The sequence below is a fragment of the Leucoraja erinacea genome, chromosome 13 (genome assembly GCF_028641065.1).
Source record: "Leucoraja erinacea ecotype New England chromosome 13, Leri_hhj_1, whole genome shotgun sequence".
Taxonomy (NCBI): Eukaryota; Metazoa; Chordata; class Chondrichthyes; order Rajiformes; family Rajidae; genus Leucoraja; species Leucoraja erinaceus.
The window spans coordinates 2,584,098-2,604,584 of record NC_073389.1 but is presented as its reverse complement, the minus strand read 5'-3'; the positions used below and the strand labels follow the sequence as shown (position 1 = coordinate 2,604,584).

General features: G+C 46.2%; 1 protein-coding gene across 1 annotated transcript in view; it reads left to right on the top strand.

Annotated features, from left to right (window-relative positions):
• Positions 1 to 2,761: 2,761 nt before the first annotated feature.
• LOC129702533 (plexin-D1-like) overlaps positions 2,762 to 20,487 on the top strand; it is a 29,548-nt gene continuing 11,822 nt past the window's right edge. The window contains exon 1 of the mRNA XM_055644279.1: positions 2,762 to 2,949. Within this exon, the coding sequence (XP_055500254.1) occupies positions 2,803 to 2,949 (147 nt within the window). The 5' untranslated portion in view covers positions 2,762 to 2,802. The remainder of the gene's footprint in view (positions 2,950 to 20,487) is intronic.

The following is a 20,487-nucleotide window of genomic DNA, read 5'->3' as shown; positions in this document are numbered from 1 at the left end:
TATTTGTTCTTTGCTCCGAGAATTCTGCAACACCCTCTCTCTCGCTGCCCGCCTCTGTGATTCCTATTGCTCTCTAGCTCCACATTTAAACCGCAGTCTGAAGAAGGGTTCTGATCTAAAACGTCACCTATTCCTTTCCTCCAGAGATGCTTCCTGACCGCTGAGTTACTCCAGCACTTGTATCAATCTTTGGTATCAACCAGCATCTGCGGTTCCTTGCAACACAAGAGAGAAAACAAGGTCTAAATAGCAGAGGAGGTGGGGAGAGGATAATATGTGGAAAAAAGGACAGCTCTATAATGGGGGGAATGTGGTAACCATAGAATTGACACCTGAAACATTAACTGTGTTTCTCTCTCCATCTCCAGCCTGATCTGCTGAGTACTTTAAGCATTTTCTATTTTTATTTGAGTTTGAAACATCTGCGTTTCTTATGATTTGCTCATTTAATCTTGACCTATGGGTAATAAGATCATGACAATACAAAATCACGAGAGGAACATGGTCGGGTAGACGCACAGAGTCTCTTGCCCAGAGTAGAAGAATCAAGAACCAGAGGACATAGGTTGAAGGTCAGGGGGCAAAGATTTAATATGAACCTGAGGGATAATCTTTTTACACAAAAGGTGGTGGGTGTATGGAACAGGCTGCTGGAGGAGGTAGTTGAGCCAGGGACTATCACAACGTTTAAGAAACATTTAGACAGGTACATGGTTAGGACAGGTTTAGAGGGATATGGGCCAAACACAGGGTGGGTGGGGCAAGTGTAAATGGGACATGTTGACCGGTGTGGGCAAGTTGGGCCGAAGGGCCTGTTTCCATGCTGTATGATTCTATGACTCTTAAGAGTTTTACCATAGGTAGTGATCAATGTTTTGTTCTGTCTTTATTCACTGGGGTTGTTTCTCCTCCCTCACCGGCAGTTCATTTGGTGAATCTGAGAACTGTCAACAATTCCAGGTAGGCAGTTTCTGAAAGTAAGCATGCTGGTACAGCAGGCAGTGAAGAAAGCAAATGGCATGTCGACCTTCATAGTGAGAGGATTTTAGTATAGGAGCAAGGAGGTCTTACTGCACTTGTATAGGGGCCTGGTGAGACCACACCTGGAGTATTGTGTGCAGTTTTGGTTTCTTAATTTGAGGAAGGATATTCTTGCTATTGAGGGAATGCAGCGTAGGTTCACTAGCTTAATTCCCGGGATGGCGGGACTGACATGATGAAAGAATGGATCGACTGGGCTTATATTCACTGGAATTTAGGATGAAATGGGATCTAAAAGAAAAATATAAAATTCTTAAGTGTTTAGACAGGCTAGATGCAGGAAAAATGTTCCTGATGTTGGGGGAGTCCCGAACCAAAGATCAAAGTGTAAGTGGTAGACCATTTAGGACTGAGATGCGGAAACAACAACTTTTTCACCCCGAGAGTTGTGAATCTGTGGAATTCTCTGCCACAGAAGGCAGTGGAGGCCAATTCATTGGATGTATTCAAGAGAGAGTTAGATATAGCTCTTGGAGCTAAAGGAATCAAGGGATATGGGGGGAAAGCAAGAACAGGATGATTCTGGATGATCAGCCATGATCATATTGAATGGCGGTGTTGGCTCAAAGGGCCGAATGGCCAATCCTGCACCTACTTTCTGTTTCAATGCTTCTATTTGTGTCACAACTCTCTGCTGCAGGACCCACTGTTGAGCCTGACTGTGGTGGTCATTCTTCATGTGATATCCACACCATTCGGCTGGGCAATAGGGCTGAGATCCCATCAATCATACCATTGATTTCAGAGGGCAATCAGTGGTAAAGGAAGCAAATAGTTTAGTTTAACTTTGTTAGTTTAGAGATACAGTGCACAGACTCGGCCCACCGAGTCTGTGCAGACTAGCAATCCCCGTACACCAGCACTATCTTCCACACACTGAAGCCAATTAACCTAAAAATCTGTATGTCTTTGGAGTGTGGGATGAAACCAGAGCACCCGGAGAAAACCCCGCACGTTCACAGGGAGAACGTACAAACTCCGTACAGACTGCACCCGTAGTCAGGATTAAACCTGAGTCTCTGGCACTGTAAGGCAGCAAGTCTGCCGCTGCGCCACCATGCCGTTTGTAGTAATTATATTAAAGTATTGAGTTTTATGTAAATGGTTCTCATATTACATTGTGTCATTGTTTCAATCGTAGAAGAACGAACTGCAGATGCTGGTTTATACCGAAGATAGACACCAAATGCTGGAGTAACTCAGCGGGACAGGCAGCATCTGTGGAGAGAAGGAACAGGAAACCCTATTTCAGACTGGGGGCTCAGTCTTAATAAGGGTCTCGACCTGGAACGTCTCCTATCCTATTTCTCCAGCGGTGCTGCCCGACCCTCTGGGTTACTCCAGCATTTTGTGTCTATCTTTAATTGTTTTAATTATTTAAAAAATATATTTACCTATATTTTAAAATTTAAAATCCACGTGTCAGCGACAAACAGCCTGGCAGAAGCTTTGTTTTCCCCTGACATAGGTGTAGGGTGGACGTTTGTACCCGCATTTATTAAAATGTGAATAGAAACATAGAAACTAGCTGCAGGAGTAGGCCATTCAGCTCTTCGAGTCAGCACCGCCATTCAATATGATCCTGGCTGATCATCCAAAATCAGTACCCCGTTCCTACATTCTGCCCATGTCCCTTGATACCGTTAGCCTTGAGAGCTATATCTAATTCTCTTTTGACTACATCAATAGTGTGAGCATGAATACATTTTATTGGCCTTTCACAGCCTTTAAAACATTTTTTTGTCTACCTTTTAGGTTCTTATGGATGGGCGCAAAATAGCCATTGCTTCGGACACAATAGACAGTACGCCGTTATTTAGTTACTCTGGATTGTTATCTGTGTCAGCTACGTTGGTGAGGAACTGGGCTGTCATATTCCTTGGAGCAGAAGATGGACGATTGATTAAGGTCAGAAAAACTACATCTGGCCATAAAAGCCCTTCTTAAAGTTGCTCACTACTCTTTTTAGATGGACGTACACTTTGTTTTCAAAAATGCTGCCACTTATCTGCTGTTCTGACGAGGATCAGTTTGAATATTATCAGATCAAACGTGTACATGTTACTTGGAAATAATGAGCTGATCTCAGGTGTCGGATGTGTAGATATGCATTGCCCAGCTGGGTTACTGTTGTCAGTGGAGTAGTGTCTGCTGGCAAATTGTGTAGGGAGGAACCGCAGATGCTGGTTTGCACCGAAGATAGACACAAAAATCTGGATTAACTCAGTGGGACAGGCAGCGTCTCTGGAGAGAAGGAACAGGTGACGTTTTGGGTCAGGACCTCTCTTCAGACCGAGATTTAAGCGAAAGGGAAATGAGAGACATAGAAGGGGCATAGAACAAACAAATGAAAGATATGCATAAAGCAACGATGATCAAGGAAAAGTGGAGCCAACAAGGATCCATTGTTGGCTGTGGGCTAGGTGATAACGAGTTACAGGCAGTGGAACTCAACAGGATGACAGTCAAACAAGTATGACAACTGGGGTGAGGGAGGGACGGACAGGGAAAGGGTGCAAGGGTTAGTTTCTTATGGCTATCTACTGGGATAGAAACATAGAAAATAGGTGCAGGAGTAGGCCATTCGGCCCTTCGAGCCTGCACCGCCATTCAATATAATCATGGCTGGTCATCCAGCTCAGTATCCTGTACCTGCCTTCTCTCTATACCCCCTGATCCCTATAGTCACAAGGGTCACATCTAACTCCGTCTTAAATATAGCCAATGAACTGGCTTCAACTACCTTCTGTGGCAGAGAATTCCAGAGATTCACCACTCTCTGGGTGAAAAATGTTTTCCTCATCTCGGTCCTAAAAGATTTCCTCCTTATCCTTAAACTGTGACCCCTTGTTCTGGACTTCCCCAACATCGGGAACAATCTTCCTGCATCTAGCCTGTCCAACCCCTTAAGAATTTTGTAAGTTTCTATAAGATAGGCCGATCTCTGGAGTTTAAAGTCTGCTGTTTTTGCCCCACTAATGAACAGTCCACGGAGAAAGTTTATTGGAGTTATCATATCAGCACGTGATGTTCCTGGAAAAACTGTTGGATTTGATGATACTGTACAGAGTGAGGCCAATAATGATGTTGGCTGCTGAAGCCACCTTGTCAGATGTGCAGAAAAGCTTCTTTAGTATAAATTGATTAGACTTTTAAACTTTAGGGATGCAGTGCAGAAACAGGCCCTTCGGCCCACCGAGACCGTGCTGATCCCCTCGTACACTAACTCTATCCTACACACTAGGGACAATTTACAATTTTACCGGAGCCAATTAACCTAAAAACCTGCACGTCTTTGGAGTGGGCCACAGGACAAACGTACAAACTCTGCACAGCCAGCACCTGGAGTCAGGATTGAACCTGGGTCTCTGGCACTGTAAAGCTGCAATTCTACCGCTGCACCATCATGCTGCCATGATCTGTTAGTATTTGTGATTTTCTCACTAATGTTAATCATGTAATTGAGAGGTCAGAGACTCTTGTGCATCACATCGATGGCCACCAGCTACGGATGTGACGTATGATCCCTCTCTGTAGATTGTGGCGTTCCTGGTCTCTTGCAGTCTCTCTCTTCTCCAATGCATCCTGTGGGGGCTGCCATGGGGTGTGTGCCTCTAAGGGACCAGTACTCTTTTCTGATTTGCCATACAGCCGAGTTTGGGAAACGGCACTGAATTCAGCCTGGTCCCATCAGAAAGCAAGCAGATCATGTTTGGCATGTACTGCTTTTTTAGTTCAGTTTAGAGATACAGCGTGGCAACAGGCCTTTAGTCCACCGAGTCAGTGCCGACCAACAATCACCCCGCACACTAGCACTATCCTACACACGCTAGGGGTAACTTACAATCTTTACCAAAGCCTAATTAACTTACAAACCTGCACATCTTTGGAGCGTGGGAGGAAACCGGAGCACCCGGAAAAAACCCACGCAGGTCATGGGGAGAACGTACAAACTCCATACAGACAGTTCCCGTAGTCAGGATTGAACCCAGGTCTCTGGCGCTGTGAGTAGCAATGTTACAAAATTTTGAGATTTAAAAAATCATGTCTGTAATTTATCCCATCTGATAAAGCATAAAAATAAGTTTAATTTGACACCTATTTCACTTTCATATCTCAAGTATTTAAACAGTTATGGCCATTTTCATACTCGGAAATTAGTATCTTGTTCCCTATTGATTTTCTATGGACAAGCCAAAAAAGCTGTGATCGTGTGCAGTCAAAAGGCCATAACCTTCTTAAAAATTAAGAGAACTGAATGAAATTTTCAGTTATTATAGATTGAACCATTCTGAAACAAATATAAAATAATCTTACTTGGATGACCTGAAATTAAAACATATAATTAGTTAGTTGTTCAAGTGTAGCTAATTTTAAACTTCAATTACAGGTGCACAACCTTTTATCCGAAAGCCTTGGGACCAGACACTTTTCGTAATTCAGAATTTTTCGGCCTTCGGAATGGAAGATTTTTAGCGTAGATTTTAACGGCTGGCGCAGTGGTAGAGTGCTCGGCTCATATCCGCAAGGTCTCGAGTTTGCGCCTCGATCCCGGCAGTTACTCGATCGCGAGTTTGAGTCTTCAGTGTAGTTTTTTCTTGCAGAATAGGAGAGAATAGGGAGGGTTAGGCTGGGATCATTCTCTGCGAGATGATCTTAGTGCGGGAGACAAGTGTAGGAGAGGTGTACTGACTGTGTGGGCAGAACTTTGGAAGTGATTGCCCACCATTCTCAAAAGCCACTGTGTCTCCCTGTCCCTCCAACTCCAGAGGAATCCGCTCCCTGATGGGCCGCTACGGCGACAAGTGGCAGTTCGCCCACAGCCCGAGCTGCGCCCCCTCATCCGCAACCCGGGTTCCTCTGGAGTTGGAGCGGGGCTGGGCTAGAGTTGCTGCTGGCTGTGAGTCTCTGGGATCTCCGTGCTTGCAGTCGGTGTCCCGTTGGTCCTGACGTCTCCGGTCACCCCCCTGGAATGGAGCTGAGACTGGGAACTGTACCGCCCTTGCCCCCTCCCTCTGCAACTGCAAACAACCCCACAGTTCCCAGTCTCAGCTCCTGTGCAGGGGGGGTGGCCGGAGACGTCACAGCCCGAGCTGCACCCCCTCATCCGCAACCCCAAGACCAAAACGTACCTTGCACACCATCAGCTTCTGTCACTACGGGGAGCGTGTTCCTCTGGAATTGGAACGGGGCTGGGCTGCTGCTGGCTGTGGGCCTCTGGGATTTCCGTGCTTGCAGTGGGCCTGAGGGCCGGTGTCCCGTTGGTCCTGACGTCTCCGGTGACTGACACTGGCTCCGACGTGAAGACAGTGCAAAGCCTCGCGCCGGTGCGATGGGCAGGGAGCTGGAGAGGGGAGGGAAGGGGTTACACACATGGCCGGGAAGCAGAGGGGTGTAGGTGGGGTTAAACTGAAGGGAACGACAATCTGCTGCTACCTGCCCGCTGAGTTAAAAAGTTCCCACGCAAGACTCACGATACACTGTGTATCATGAGTCTACCGTGGGAACTTTTTAACTCAGCGGGCAGGCAGCAGCAGATTGTCAATTATTAACCCTCCCGCGCAATATACCCTCACCTTCTCTTTTATGAATGGGGATTTAGTTCCCCTTTCTTCGAGGACTGACCGGAAGTTCCGCTGTCACCTCTGCGGGCCGCCCTCGGTGAACGTCTTCAAGGACCTTTCTTCAAGGACCTAAAAAATGTCCGCTATTCGGAGCTTTTTGTTATTTGGAACTTTGGAAAAAAGGTTGTGCACCTGTACTAGATCTAAACATCTATCCATTTCTTAATAAATAATTAACATTTTTAAATAGCCCAAGTGTCCAATTAATATTCATAAATAATTCACAATAAAACATGACTTTGAAATCTCATTTACATTAATTTATAGGCCAAATGGAAGGAATTTAGTGTTCAATTGCTGTAAATTAAAGTCCATTTAAATCAGCTTTCTAGTGGGATCCTGTGAACGCGCTGGTTTAGAATGTTCACATTGCGGTAGATTTGTGCCCTCAAATGCCCAGAAAAATACTGCGGGATATAAAGAGCCCAAAATTAGCTACTCGCAAAATTAAACTTTGTATAAAGGGTTCTTAAGAAGCCCTTATTAATGTAAAAATAAGCTACATACCTTCTGTATACAGCTCCATGCGGCCCTGTGGTTGCGTGAGGTCGCGGGTTTAGAGAGTGATTTTTAAACTATTATACAAGGCCATAAAAACTAATAATACCTTTTGCGACGAGGTCTTCCAGCGATTTTTCGTTAATGATTTACTAGGCTGAACATCTTCGATTGGAACAGCCTAGTGAAAATCGCGTTTTAAACCCGCCCCCCTCTAAACGGCGCCAAAATCGCGCACACGGGCTGGGACAGATTTTCAGCGACGCTTCAGGTACGTTTTGCAACATACCTACTGTGAGGCAGCAACTTAGCTGTTGCGCCACTGTGCTGCCATGATGTGTTAGTGTTTGTGATTTTCTCGCTAATGTTAACCAAGTAACTGAGAGGGCAGCGATTCTTTGACAGAATCTTTCCTAGCACATGAACCTCCCTCCTAACAAGGTTCTACCACTGCACCAATTGTGCCGCATACTGCTTTCTGGTGTAATGCACCCCAGCTCTGCCCCACACCTGCCATTTGCCAGTTTCCTGGTTTATTTGGATTTGACCTGACTTGGCACTGGATCAGCTGACTGATAGCTGGGAGGACTCAGCAGGTTAAGCAGCATCTGTAGAGGCAAAAAGCTATAAATTGACGTTTTGTGTTGAGACCCTGGATTAGGGCTAGGCTTGGCACTGGTCCTGAGTACAGAGAGCAGACCTTGTGTGGTGCAATCCACCAAAGGTATCTTACTGATAAAACCATTGTAGTAGATGGCGGTTCACAGGCCGATGGCTGAGGATCCAGTCCTATTGCACAATGCTGACCAGTGTTACAGAGGGTTGTAAGTACAAGCCACACTTTACAGCCTCGAGCACATGATCCAAGATGAACTATGGTATCGGTTTAGTTTAGTTTAATTTAGTTTAGTTTACGGATACAGCGCAAATCCAGGCCCTTCGGCCCACCGAGTCCGCAATGACCAGCGATTCCTGCACATTTATACTACCTTACACAAACACAGGCTAGGGACAATTTTACATGAATACCAAACCAATTACCCTACAAACTTGTACGTCTTTGGAGTGTGGGAGTAAATCAAAGATCTTGTAGAAAACCCACGCAGGTCACGGGGAGAAGGAAAAACTCGGTACAGACTGCACGTAGTCAGGATCGAACCCAGGTCTCTGACACTGTAAGGCAGCAACTCTACCGCTGCGCCATCGTGTCGCCATATCAGTATGAGAAAATGTTGCATCATCACTGTTGCTCTGATGAAACTTTATACCAGGTCCAGGGATCATTGGGTTAACATCTGATGAGCATTTGTCGGCATCGGGCCTATAATCACTAGAGTTTAGAAGGATGAGGGGTCACCTCATTGAAACTTACCGAATAGTGAACGGCCTGGACAGAGTGGATGTGGAGAGGATGTTTCCACTAGTGGGAGAGTCTAAGACCAGAGGTCATGGCCTCAGAATTAATCTCCTTTAGTAAGGAGATGAGGAGGAATTTCTTTAGTCAGAGGTTGGTGAATCTGAGGAATTCTTTGCCACAGACAGTTGTGGAGGCCATCAATGGATATTTTTAAGATATTAAGGATTGCTAGATTCTTGATTCGTACGGGTGTGAGGGGTTATGCGGAGAAGGCGGGAGAATGGGGTTTGAGAGGGAAAGATAGATCAGCCATGATTGAATGGCGGTGTAGACTTGAAGGGCTGAATGGCCTAATTCAGTTCCTATAACTGATTAACTTATGTCCCAGTCTTCCCTATCAGCTAAATAGCCCATACAAGATCTCAAGACCTCTTAAAGACTGTGGGAATTTACCTTATTGTCTTGGCCCACATGTGTTCTTTATCCAATGTTACTAAAACAGACTGTTTTACCTCTCTGATGTTTTGCGATATTGATCTGCGTTGCTGAATGGCAGCCACCATTCTAAAACTCCAATGCAACATGGAAACAGGCCCTTCAGCCCATGGAGTGTACATCACCCGTTCACACATCGGTCTATGTTATTTCATTTTTGCATCCACTCCCTACACACTTGGGGTAATTTACAGAGGTCAATTGACTTACAAACCTGCACAGATTTTGGATACGGGAAGAAACCAGACCATCTGGAGGAGGAAACAGGGAGAACGTGTAAACTCCACACAGACAGCCATCAATGTCAGGATGAAACCCTGGGTCCCGTGCGCAGTGAGACAGCAGCTCTACCAGCATCACCACTTAGTTGTAACATTGTGCATCATCTATCAAAGCTTCACATCAAGTATAACGTACCCTCCGTTTCTCTCTGTTTCTTACCACCTCTTCCAAAATATATACAAATCCTCCTCCATAAATATGCCTTTGCCAAAATGGGTAAGTTAATAAAATAAAAGGTAGCAGCTTAGATGGGCATTTTAATATTGGCTATTGAAAGATGTTGGAATTGGGAAAACTGTGCTGAGAATCTCGTTAGGTTTGTTGTTAGTTCTATAGGATGTGTTTAACTTGTACTGCGCAGAGGAGTCTGTTGAAAATGACCACAATCTTACTGATATGGTGCAGACACACAAACGTGATTGAACAACACTTCCATGTTTGGGCATATGTTTGCAGTGTGAATTTCATCTTCCTCTTACTTTTGGGCTCAATATCATGTTTTTCAAAAATTGGTAACTGGCTCCTGACATCCCAACACCTCCAATTTAAACCTTCCAACATCCTTTGGAGAGTGTGAAAACAGACCCTTCAGCCCAACGAGTCCACACCAACCAGCGATCCCCGCACATCAACACTATCCTACACACTAGGGCCAATTTACAATTTAACCTGCAAACCTGTACGTCTTTGGAGTGTGGGCGGAAACTGGTGATCACGGAGAAAGCCCACGCAGTCACGGGTAGAACGTACAGCGCCTGTCGTCAGGATTGAACCCACGCCTCTGGCGCTGTAAGGCAGCAACTCCACCGCTGTGCCACCCTGTTGAAGTATTTTCTTGGCCTCTTTTGATCCCATCTCGTCACTCCTTGGCTTTGGCCTCTAATGTCTTCTTATCTCTGGCAGTACCCTCATTTGGCCCATTGCCATCTACTGAGCTACCCTTCCATCCTCCACTTCCTTCCTGCTTTATGCCAGACCTTGCTTTGAACATGATTTCATCCTTCACGCATTACTGATTAGTTGGCACGGGGTTTTTTGTTTTCATGTTATTATCTCATTTCATAAGTGATAGGAGCAGAATTAGGCCATTCAGCCAATCAAGTCTACTTTGCCATTCAGTCATGGCTGATCTATCTCTCCCTCCTAACCCCATTCTCCTGCCTTCTCCCCATAACCCAGTATGGGTCAATTTTGTGCTCCATGTTTCCCCTGTTGACATCATCCTTCACAGAACAGAACATTGTCGCATACTTCTGTTTTCTGAGTATTCTGTGCCATTCTGGTCATGGAACATAAAGGGAAAATGTTTAAGTGCCGATTTTATTCCTTGGAGAGCAGGACGAGTGATCTTATCGAGGTGCATAAGTTCTCAAGTTCAAGATCAAGTGAATTTATTGTCATGTGTCTCTGTATAGGACAATGAAATTCTTGCTTTTCTTCAGCACACAGAACATAGTAGGCATTTACTACAAAACAGATAAGTGTGTCCATATACCATAATATAAATATATACACACATGAAAAAATAATCTGATAAAGTGCAAATAACAGAAAATGGGTTATTAATAATCAGAGTTTTGTCCGAGCCAGGTTTAATAGCCTGATGGCTGTGGGGAAGTAGCTATTCCTGAACCTGGTTGTTGCAGTCTTCAGGCTCCTGTACCTTCTACCTGAAGGTAGCAGGGAGATGAGTGTGTGGCCAGGATGGTGTGGGTCTTTGATGATACTGCCAGCCTTTTTGAGGCAGCGACTGCGATAAATCCCCTTGATGGAAGGAAGGTCAGAGCTGATGATGGACTGGGCAATGTTTACTACTTTTTGTAGTCTTTTCCTCTCCACGGCGCTCAAATTGCCGAACCAAGGCACGATGCATCCAGTCAGCATGCTCTCCACTGTGCACCTGTAGAAGTTAGAGAGATTCTTCCTTGACAAACCGACTCTCCGTAATCTTCTCAGGAAGTAGAGACGCTGACGAGCTTTCTTGATAATTGCATTAGTTCTTGGACCAGGAAAGATCTTCAGAGATGTGCACGCCCAGGAATTTGAAGCTCTTGACCCTTTCAACAATCGACCCGTTGATATAAATGGGGCTGTGGGTCCCCCTCCTACTCCTTCCAAAGTACACAATCAGTTCCTTGATTTTGCTGATGTTGAGGGCCAGGTTATTGCGCTGGCACCATATGGACAGTTGCTCGATCTCTCTTCTATACTCTGACTCATCCCCATCAGTGATACATCCCACAATAGTGGTGTCGTCAGCGAACTTGATGATGGAGTTCGCAATGTGACTGGCTACGCAGTCATGAGTATAGAGTGAGTACTGCAGGGGGCTGAGCACGCAGCCTTGAGGTGCTCCCGTGCTGATTGTTATCGAGGCTGACACATTTCCACCAATACGAACAGACTGTGATCTGTGAATGAGGAAGTCGAGGATTCAGTTGCAGAGGGATGCGCAGAGACCCAGTTCTGCGAGTTTAGTAACCAGTTTGGAGGGGATGATTGTGTTAAATGCCGAGCTGTAATCGATGAATAACAGCCTGACATATGAGTTTTTGTTGTCCAAGTGGTCCAGAGCGGTGTGGAGGGCCAGCGAGATCGCATCCACCGTTGATTTGTTGTGGCGGTAAGCGAACTGCAGTGGGTCCAGGTTTTTGTCGAGGTAGTAGTTGATTTGCTCCGTGATCAACCTCTCAAAGCACTTCATCACCACCGGCGTTAGTGCCACTGGTCGAGTCATTGAGGCACATCACCTCACTCTTTTTGGGCACTGGTATAATTGATGCCCTTTTAAAGCAGGTGGGAACCTCAGACCTCAGAAGTGAGAGGTTGAAAATGTCCATAAAAACTCCAGCCAGTTGGTCCGCACAGGTTTTTAGAACACGACCGGGTATACCATCAGGTCCAGGTGCTTTTTGGGGGTTCACCCCTCTGAAGGATTTCCTGACGTCGGCCTCTGACTGAGACTGAAATGCCATCACAGCGAATGGGGGATCGGGAAGGCACATCAGTATTCTCCCTGTCAAAGCATGCGTAAAACGCATTGAGCTCGTCTGGGAGTGATGTTTCGCCGACATTCGAGCTGCCTCCTGGTTTCACCTTGTAGGAGGTGATTGCATTCAGGCCCTGCCTCAGCTGCAAAAACATCTGTCTCATCTTCCAGTTTGGAGCAGAAGTCCCTTTTGGCCTTTTTGATGGACTTCGTGTAGGCCACTGTATCATCGGACGTGAATGCCCTGTGTCTGGACTTCAGAAGAGTGCGGATCTCAAAGTTCATCCAAAGTTTCTGATTGGGAAACAACCGGAAGGTTTTTGTAGGGATGCAGTCCTCCACACATTTCTTTACGAAGTCTGTAACGACTGTGGCATATTCGTTCAAGTCCGCTGCTGAGTCCTTGAACATTGCCCAGTGTACAGACTCCAAACAGTCCTGGAGTTGCCTCTCTTTCCCAGATGCCTGCGTACGGTCCATGCGGTGGATGGAGAACCCTTCAGGCTGGACCGCTGAGTCTGGGGAGCTGGGGGTGAGCCATGTCTCTGTGAAACAGAACACAGAGCATTCCCTCAGCTCCCTTTGATATAAAGCAGCCTTGCCCTTAAGTCCTCCACTTTGTTTTCAAGGGACTGTACGTTGGCCAGTAGGATAGTAGGGAGAGGGGGCCGAAGTCCCCTGCGCTTTATTCTGACCTGAAGTCCTGCCCATCAGCCACGTTTCCGGACACAATGGAGGCTTCCCCTTTGTTTCCAGGTACTGTGCTTGCTGTACCTGCTCACGGGAATAAATAGGGTGAATGCGCAGTCACCAGCGTAGAAGAATCAAGAACCAGAGGACATTGTTTTAACATGATAGGGGAAAGATTTAACAGGAATCTGAGGAGCAACTTTTTCACGCAGGGTGGTGTGTAAATGGAACGAGCTGCCAGTTGGGTCGAGTTGGCGCCTTACTGCACCAGAGACCCGGGTTTGATCCTGACTATGGGTGCTGTCTGCACGGAGTTTGTACGTTCTCCCTGTGATCATGTGGGTTTTCTCTGGGATCTCCAGTTTCCTTCCACGCTGTAAAGGTCTACAGGTTTGTATGTTAATTGGCTTTCGTAAAAATTGTAAATTGTTCCTGGTGTGTAGGATAATGTTCGTATACGGGGTGATCACTGGTCTGCTTGGACTCGGTGGGCCGAAGAGCCTGTTTCCGGTTGTATCTCTAAATGTCTAAAAGTAAATGAGATAGTTGAGGCTGGACCGTTGGGGACTCGGCAACAGGCCTAGCTCACCCGCTGCGGAACCGGGAAACATGCCTGGAGAGGGAACCGCCGAACAGCCCCTGCTTATCCCTGAGGACCGGAGAGGAAGGTGGAGGGAGTCGGCGATGGTGGATACAACAACCAACGGCCGTTAAGAAGAACCAGGGTCTTACACTCAAGGTTAGCTGTGGGAGGCATCCCTGGACCACAACGGCTGAAGATGGCCAGGCGAGGAGAGCGACGACAGTTTACTGGACGATCCAGACGGAGGGAACGGCTGCCATGGGCCTTTATGGACAGCTGTAGCTTGGATTTAGAAAATGGCGCCAAAACCTGGCGATTCTTGCATGTCTCAGTGAGCTCTTTCTATACACTTTGTACTTAATCTGTGATTGTGCTTATGTATGGTAATAATTTTCTGTACTGTATGGGGAATATAAAATGTCACTGTACATCTGTACATGTGATAATAAAGAACACTGTACACTGTAAGATGATTTAAAAGACATTTGGACAGGTATAAGAGAGGTATAAGACAGGTATTAGACAGATATAAGAGAGTTAGAGCTCTAGGGGCTAGTGGAGTCAAGGGATATGGGGAGAAGGCAGGCACGGGTTATTGATAGGGGACGATCAGCCATGATCACAATGAATGGCGGTGCTGGCTCGAAGGGCCGAATGGCCTCCTCCTGCACCTATTTTCTATGTTTCTATGTATATGGATAGGACAGGTTTATAGGGATATGGGCCCAATGCAGGCAGGTGGGACTAGTGTGATGGGGCATGTTGGTCAGCATGGCGAAGTTGGGCTGATATATGACTCTAGCATGACTGATATTTTGGCAATGAATGTGTCGCATCAAATTATTTGGCTTGGAGTCTGCTCAAATGTATCATGCTCAAATAATATGCAGGAGAATGGGGTTACGAGGGAGGGATAGATCAGCCATGATGAATGGCGGAGTAGACTTGATGGGCCAAATGGCCTAATTCCATTCCTATAACTTATGAACATAATTGAACTGTCACCTAATTATCGTGTCGCACAAATTTGTTGCTTCTTTACTCTTGTGCTGCGTGACTGTGATTGCAAGATGCATCTTCTCAATATGCATGCTGAAGTCATACAACACAGACACAGGCCCAACTTGCCCATGCCGACCAATATGCTCCATCTACACTAGTCCCACCTGCCTGCATTGGGCCCATATCCCTCTAAACCTGTCCTATCCATGTACTTGTCTAAATGATTCTGAGGTACAGTGAAATTCTTTTTTGTATACTGTTCAGGAAATTATTGCCATACATAAACACAATCCCAGATTAAGTGCTAAGTGTATAGAAATGCCAAGGTGGTGGTGGAAAAATGTTGGAGAGTCACTTGTGTAGGAAGGAACTGTAGATGATGGTTTAAACTGAAGACAGAAACAGAAAGCCAGAGTAACTCAGCAGGACAGGCAGCATCTCTGGAGAGAAGGAATGGGTGACGTCTTAGGTCGACACCCTTTTTCAGACTGAGAGTCAGGGGAAAGGGGAATGAGAGATATTGACAGGACTTACGAGAGCAGGAGGAATCACAGAGGGAGTGCAGCAAGAGAGGGGGTATTGCAGAACTTGTCGGAGCGAGGAGGAGAAGTAAGGGTACCTTGAGGAGATTTTGCAAAATGTGTAGGGAGGAACTGCGGATGCTGGTCGGTGGTTTTATAAATAGGGGAATTGTATGTGCAAACGAGAAAGTCCCCAGGCTGAACCACCTGTAACAGGAAATGTAAGTTCTGGGCATCACACTGAGGAAGAACATCAAGACCTCAGTGTGGGCACCAAGACAATAGGTTTTCACACTATAGGGTGTCACTGAGTCAAAATGCTTAAGCTAACCGCTCCAGAGAGTTAGTGTTCAACCAACCTTTCCGCTGTACGTTCCACTTTGTGATTTACCGCCCAACTGTCTTGACACATGCTTGAAAGTGGACTGCTGTACTAACAAATTCTCGGAAAAAGCACGCTTTGCCCAGTAGCCCACCCTTCCATTTCCAAAAACAATCTATCTTTGTCCAGACATCCTCCGGAAACACGGAAATAAGTTGTCTTCAGATGTACAGCCCATCACGCCTATGCAGCTTGTGATTGGCCATGCACCCAAGCCCAAGCGATAGAGTGATACAGTGTGGAAACAGGCCCTTCAGCCCAACCTGCACTCACCGGCAAACATGTCCCAGCTACACTAGTCCCATCTGCCTGCGTTTGGTCCATATCCCTCCAAACCTGTCCATCCCATCAAGGATGCACATTCACAATTCCTCCAAATGTCAATAATTTGCTTGGAACATCGAAAAGACAGGATAAAATAAATTTTAAGAAGGAACTGCAGATGTTGGAAAGTCTGAAGGGTTTCGGCCCGAAACATTGCCTATGTCCTTCACTCCATAGATGCTGCCTCACCCGCTGAGTTTCTCCAGCATTTTTGTCTACCTAGAATAAAAGAAAGTCTGGATTGTGCTGGTGTTTGTACAAGGAAGCAGTTGGCCACTCTACCATAGCAGGACAGAACGCACTGGAGGTCAGATGCCTGTACATGTGTCCTCCCGTGACCCAACTCCCTCCCACGATAGACACAGAGTGCTGGAGCAACTCAGCATGTCAGGCAGCATCTCAGTTTAGTTTAGAGATACAGCGCAGAAACAGGCCCTTCAGCCCACCGAGAACTAGGGTGGTGGAAGGACAGAGAGGGAGTGTGCTGCACAGTGGCACAGCAGTAGAGTTGCTGCCTTACAACGCCTACAGTGGCGGAGACCTGGGTTCGATCCCGACTAGGGGTGCTGTCTGTATGGAACTTGTACGTTCTCCCCGTGACCTGCGTGGGATTTTTTTCAAGATCTTCGGTTTCCTCCCACACTCCAAAGACGTACAGGTTTGTAGGTTAATTGGCTTGGTAAATGTAAAAACAATTGTCGCTAGTGTGTGTAGGATAGTGTTAGTGTGCGGGGATCGCTGGGCAGTGCGGACTTGGTAAGCTGAAAGTCCTGTTTCTGCTCTGTATCTCTAAACTAAACTAAACTTTTCAAATGATGGGTGAAGTAAGGGAAGTTAAGTGGTTTTGTTTTTACTCTTTTATTTCAATACAGAGGTTTAAGGTGAGGGGGGAAAGATTTAATAGGAACCTGAGTGGTAACCTTCTCATGCAAAGGGTGGTGGGTGTGTGGAACGAGCTGATGGAAGAGGTAGTTGAAGCAGGTACGGTCGCAACATTTAAGAAACAGACAGGTACATGGATAGCTCAGGTTGAGAGGGTTATGGGCCAAACGCAGGCAGGTGGGACTAGTGTAGCTGGGACATGTTGGCCAGTGTGGGCAAGTTGGGCTGAAGGGCCTGTTTCCACACTGAAAGACGCTATGACTATGATTCTCATTAATATAACCGTGTATGGGATGTGTAGGAAGGAACAGCAGATGCTGGTTTTAACCGAAGATAGACACAAAAGCTGGAGTAACTCAGCGGGACAGGCAGCATCTCTGGAGAGAAGGAATGGGTGATGTTTTGGGTCGAGACCCTTCTTCAGACCTGTGTATGGGACGTTAGTTTCCACCATCTGAAGCCTTGTTGTTGCTGGTGGCAATTGCTCGGTGCCACCTTGCCATAGAAAGTAACTGTGTCAGTGGGGCCAGGTGTTGGGGGGAGGGCTCCAGAGTGTATGTAGGTCTTCACTTCCCCATCAAGCCTTCATGTCGAGTGCTGTGGTGTGAGGGACTGCGTTGCCCTGGCAACGCTCCCACCACAACTTCGTCAGTGCGATGGTCCACGTGCACTGCATCGTTCCTGGACAGGAACAAAGCACCAGCATTGACATAGTCCTGTGAGGTCAGGTTAGGGAAACCACGGCCAACAAAGTGCTGCTCCACAGCAGTGGGAACTGAGTTTCCCAAGGCACATACATTGGCCTAGAATATTGGTTATCACATCTTCCTCTGAAAAATGTCAATTTTGATTAGATTACACTGATTGATATGGAGACCAATTAAACCTTACCCTCTGGGAGCCACTACAATTTTCAAACCAACGAGTTCACCTCAAGTAGGCACAACGTTTTTCATCAGACAGCATTTGCCTCTGATTTCACCATCACATTAGGTAGTAAGTTCCAGTTATTAACCACCTTGTGTAACAGATCCTCAGAGAGCATATTGTCTTGTCCTTGCAGTCGTCCAAGCAGTAACAGGGAGTAATTTTGTGTTCATTTTGTTAATTTTAACTCAATCCCAGATATTATTCTGCAATGTAGAATTGCTGGCTAAACTGGCCTGCAATAGCTTGACAGGAATGGCCTGGTCGTAGTTCATCTGCAATGTTCACAGCTACTGCTTCATCCTCAAGATGAAGGTCCATGTTTCAGAAGCACTGCCTGCCTCACCAGCGCGATAATCAAGCTTGCAGATGATACTAATGTGGGTGGCATTGCAGAGAGTGAAGATAGTTATCAAAAATTGCAGCAGGATCTTGATCGGATGGGCAGGTGAGCTGAGGAATAGTTGTTGGAATTTAATAAAGAGAAATGTGAGGTGTTGGATTTTGGGAAGCTCAACATGGGCAGGGCCTTTACAGTGGATGGGATGGCACTGGGGTGTGTTGTAGAGCAGAAGGATCTAGGAGTGCAGGTGCATGGTTCCTTGAAAGATGCGTCATAGGTAAATAGGGTGGTGAAAAAGGCTTTTGGCACATTGGCCTTCATCAGTCAGAGTATTGAGTACAGAGCAAGTTGGGAGGTCATGTTGCTGTTATATAAGACGTAGGTGAGGCTGCATTTAGAGTATTGTGCTCAGATTTTGACACCGTTAGTGGAAAGATGTTGTTGAGCTGGAAAAAGTGGAGAGAAGATTTACGAAGATGTTGCCAGGAGTTGAGGGCCTGAGCAGGCTGGCTAGGACTCTGTTCCTTGGAGCGCAGGAGGATGAGGGGTAATCTTATAGAAGTGTACAAAGTCATTAGAGGAATAGTTCGGGATCACAAAGTCTCTTGCCCAGAATAGGTGAATGGAGAACCAGAGAACATAGGTTTAAGGTGAGGGAGGGGAACAGATTTAATGGGAACCTGAGGGGTAACTTTTTTACACAAAGGATGGCGGGTGTATGGAACCAGCTGCCAGAGGAGGTAGTTGAGGCAGGGACTTTCGCAAAGTTTAAGAAACAGTTAGATAGGTACATGGATAGGACAGGTTTAGAGGGATATGGGCAAACGCAGGCAGGTGGGACTAGTGCAGATAGGACCTGTTGTGGGCAAGTTAAATCGATGGGCCCATGTTTATGCTATTTCACTCTATGACTCTATAATCAGCCATTTCTTATTTTCTATTTGATTCTTGTAATTATTAATGATTGGTATCCTCTGAGGCAATGATGCATCTTCCGCCTTCTTTACTTGCTTCTGCCTGCTCCATACACCTCTGTTCAGGTAATTCTGAGCTGGGTACTTTTTTTTTAGTTTAGAGATACAGTGTTGAAACAGGCCTTTCAGCCCACCGAGCGTGCTGACCACTGATCCCCGTACAATATCACACACACACACACACACTGGGGACAATTTACAATTATAACCGTAGCACTCGGAGGAAAACGCACGCAGGTCACCGGGAGAATGTACAAACCCCGTACAGACAGCACCCGTAGTCAGGATTGAACCCGGTCTCTGGCGTTGTGAGGCAGTAGCTCTACCGCTGCATCACCGTGCCGCCCGTGATTTTGTAAGCAACATCACCTTTCTTTGCGTAAATTAATTCCTCCTCTGTCCCTGTTAAACTGATAACTATTGGTGCTGCATCCTGCACTTGAACTGAGCTTGAATATTTCAGCATCTTTGCTGCCAACTTTCACCCTGCTCTCTGCCACGTGGTCTGTCTCTGACAATTTCCTTCCCTTTCCTGACTTCTCCATTACTCATGAACCAATATCCATTGCAGGCCCTCCAACTCCTACCACTATCTTGACTATCGCTCTGTCTTCCAGCATCTCCACTTTGGTTGCATTTGTTCTGATGATTTCTGGTATGTAGACCGTGATGTGAGTTACCTTGCTAGATAAAAGGGGTGACATGGAGGGATATGGATCGTGTGCAGACAGTTAAGAGTTTGTCTTGGCCTTATACTCTAGTACTTGTACTTGCCAAGTGCCAGTTTTTAAGTGGGGATTGACAGTAGTGTCATGTGATGCAAGCACGTTAATCCGCGCTGACCAGCAATCCCCGTACATGAACACTATCCTACACACTAGGGACAATTTACCATTTTTACCCAAGCCAATGAACCTACAAACTTGTATGTTTTTGGAGTGTGGGAGGGAACTGGAGCACCCAGAGAAAACCCACGCTGTCGGAGGGAGAATGTGCAAACTTCATACAGACAGCACCCGTAGTCAGGATGGAACCCACGTCTGTAAGGCAGCAACTCTACCGCTGCACAACCGTGCAGACTTATTTTTCTTGTTTATTATATTATTTACAGAGTACCATGTTTACATATTCTGTTGTGCTGCTGCAAGAATGTCATTGTTCTGTCTTAGACACATGACAATAAAACACTCTTGACATCCTCAGTAGAGGTCTGCAGTTACTTGCGGAAACCTCCTGTTGTGAGTGCCCTTTAAGTGCTGTTACTTTGAGCACATGGTACCATGGATCTTAGTCTGTCTGTGACTGTCAGAGCTCTGCCATTGCCTTGGTGCTCAGAGCTGCAATCAATGCTGGCAGTAGCATAGGGCAGCATGTGGCGCAGCAGTAGAGTTGCTTCTTTACAGCGCCAGAGACCTCGGTTTGATCCTGACCATGGGTGCTGTCTGTACGGAGTTTGTACGTTCTCCCTGTGCCTGCATGGGTTTTCTCTGAGATCTTCGGTTTCCTCCCAAACTCCAAAGACGTACAGGTTTGTAAGTTAATTGGCTTGGTATAAACATAAATTGTCCCTAGT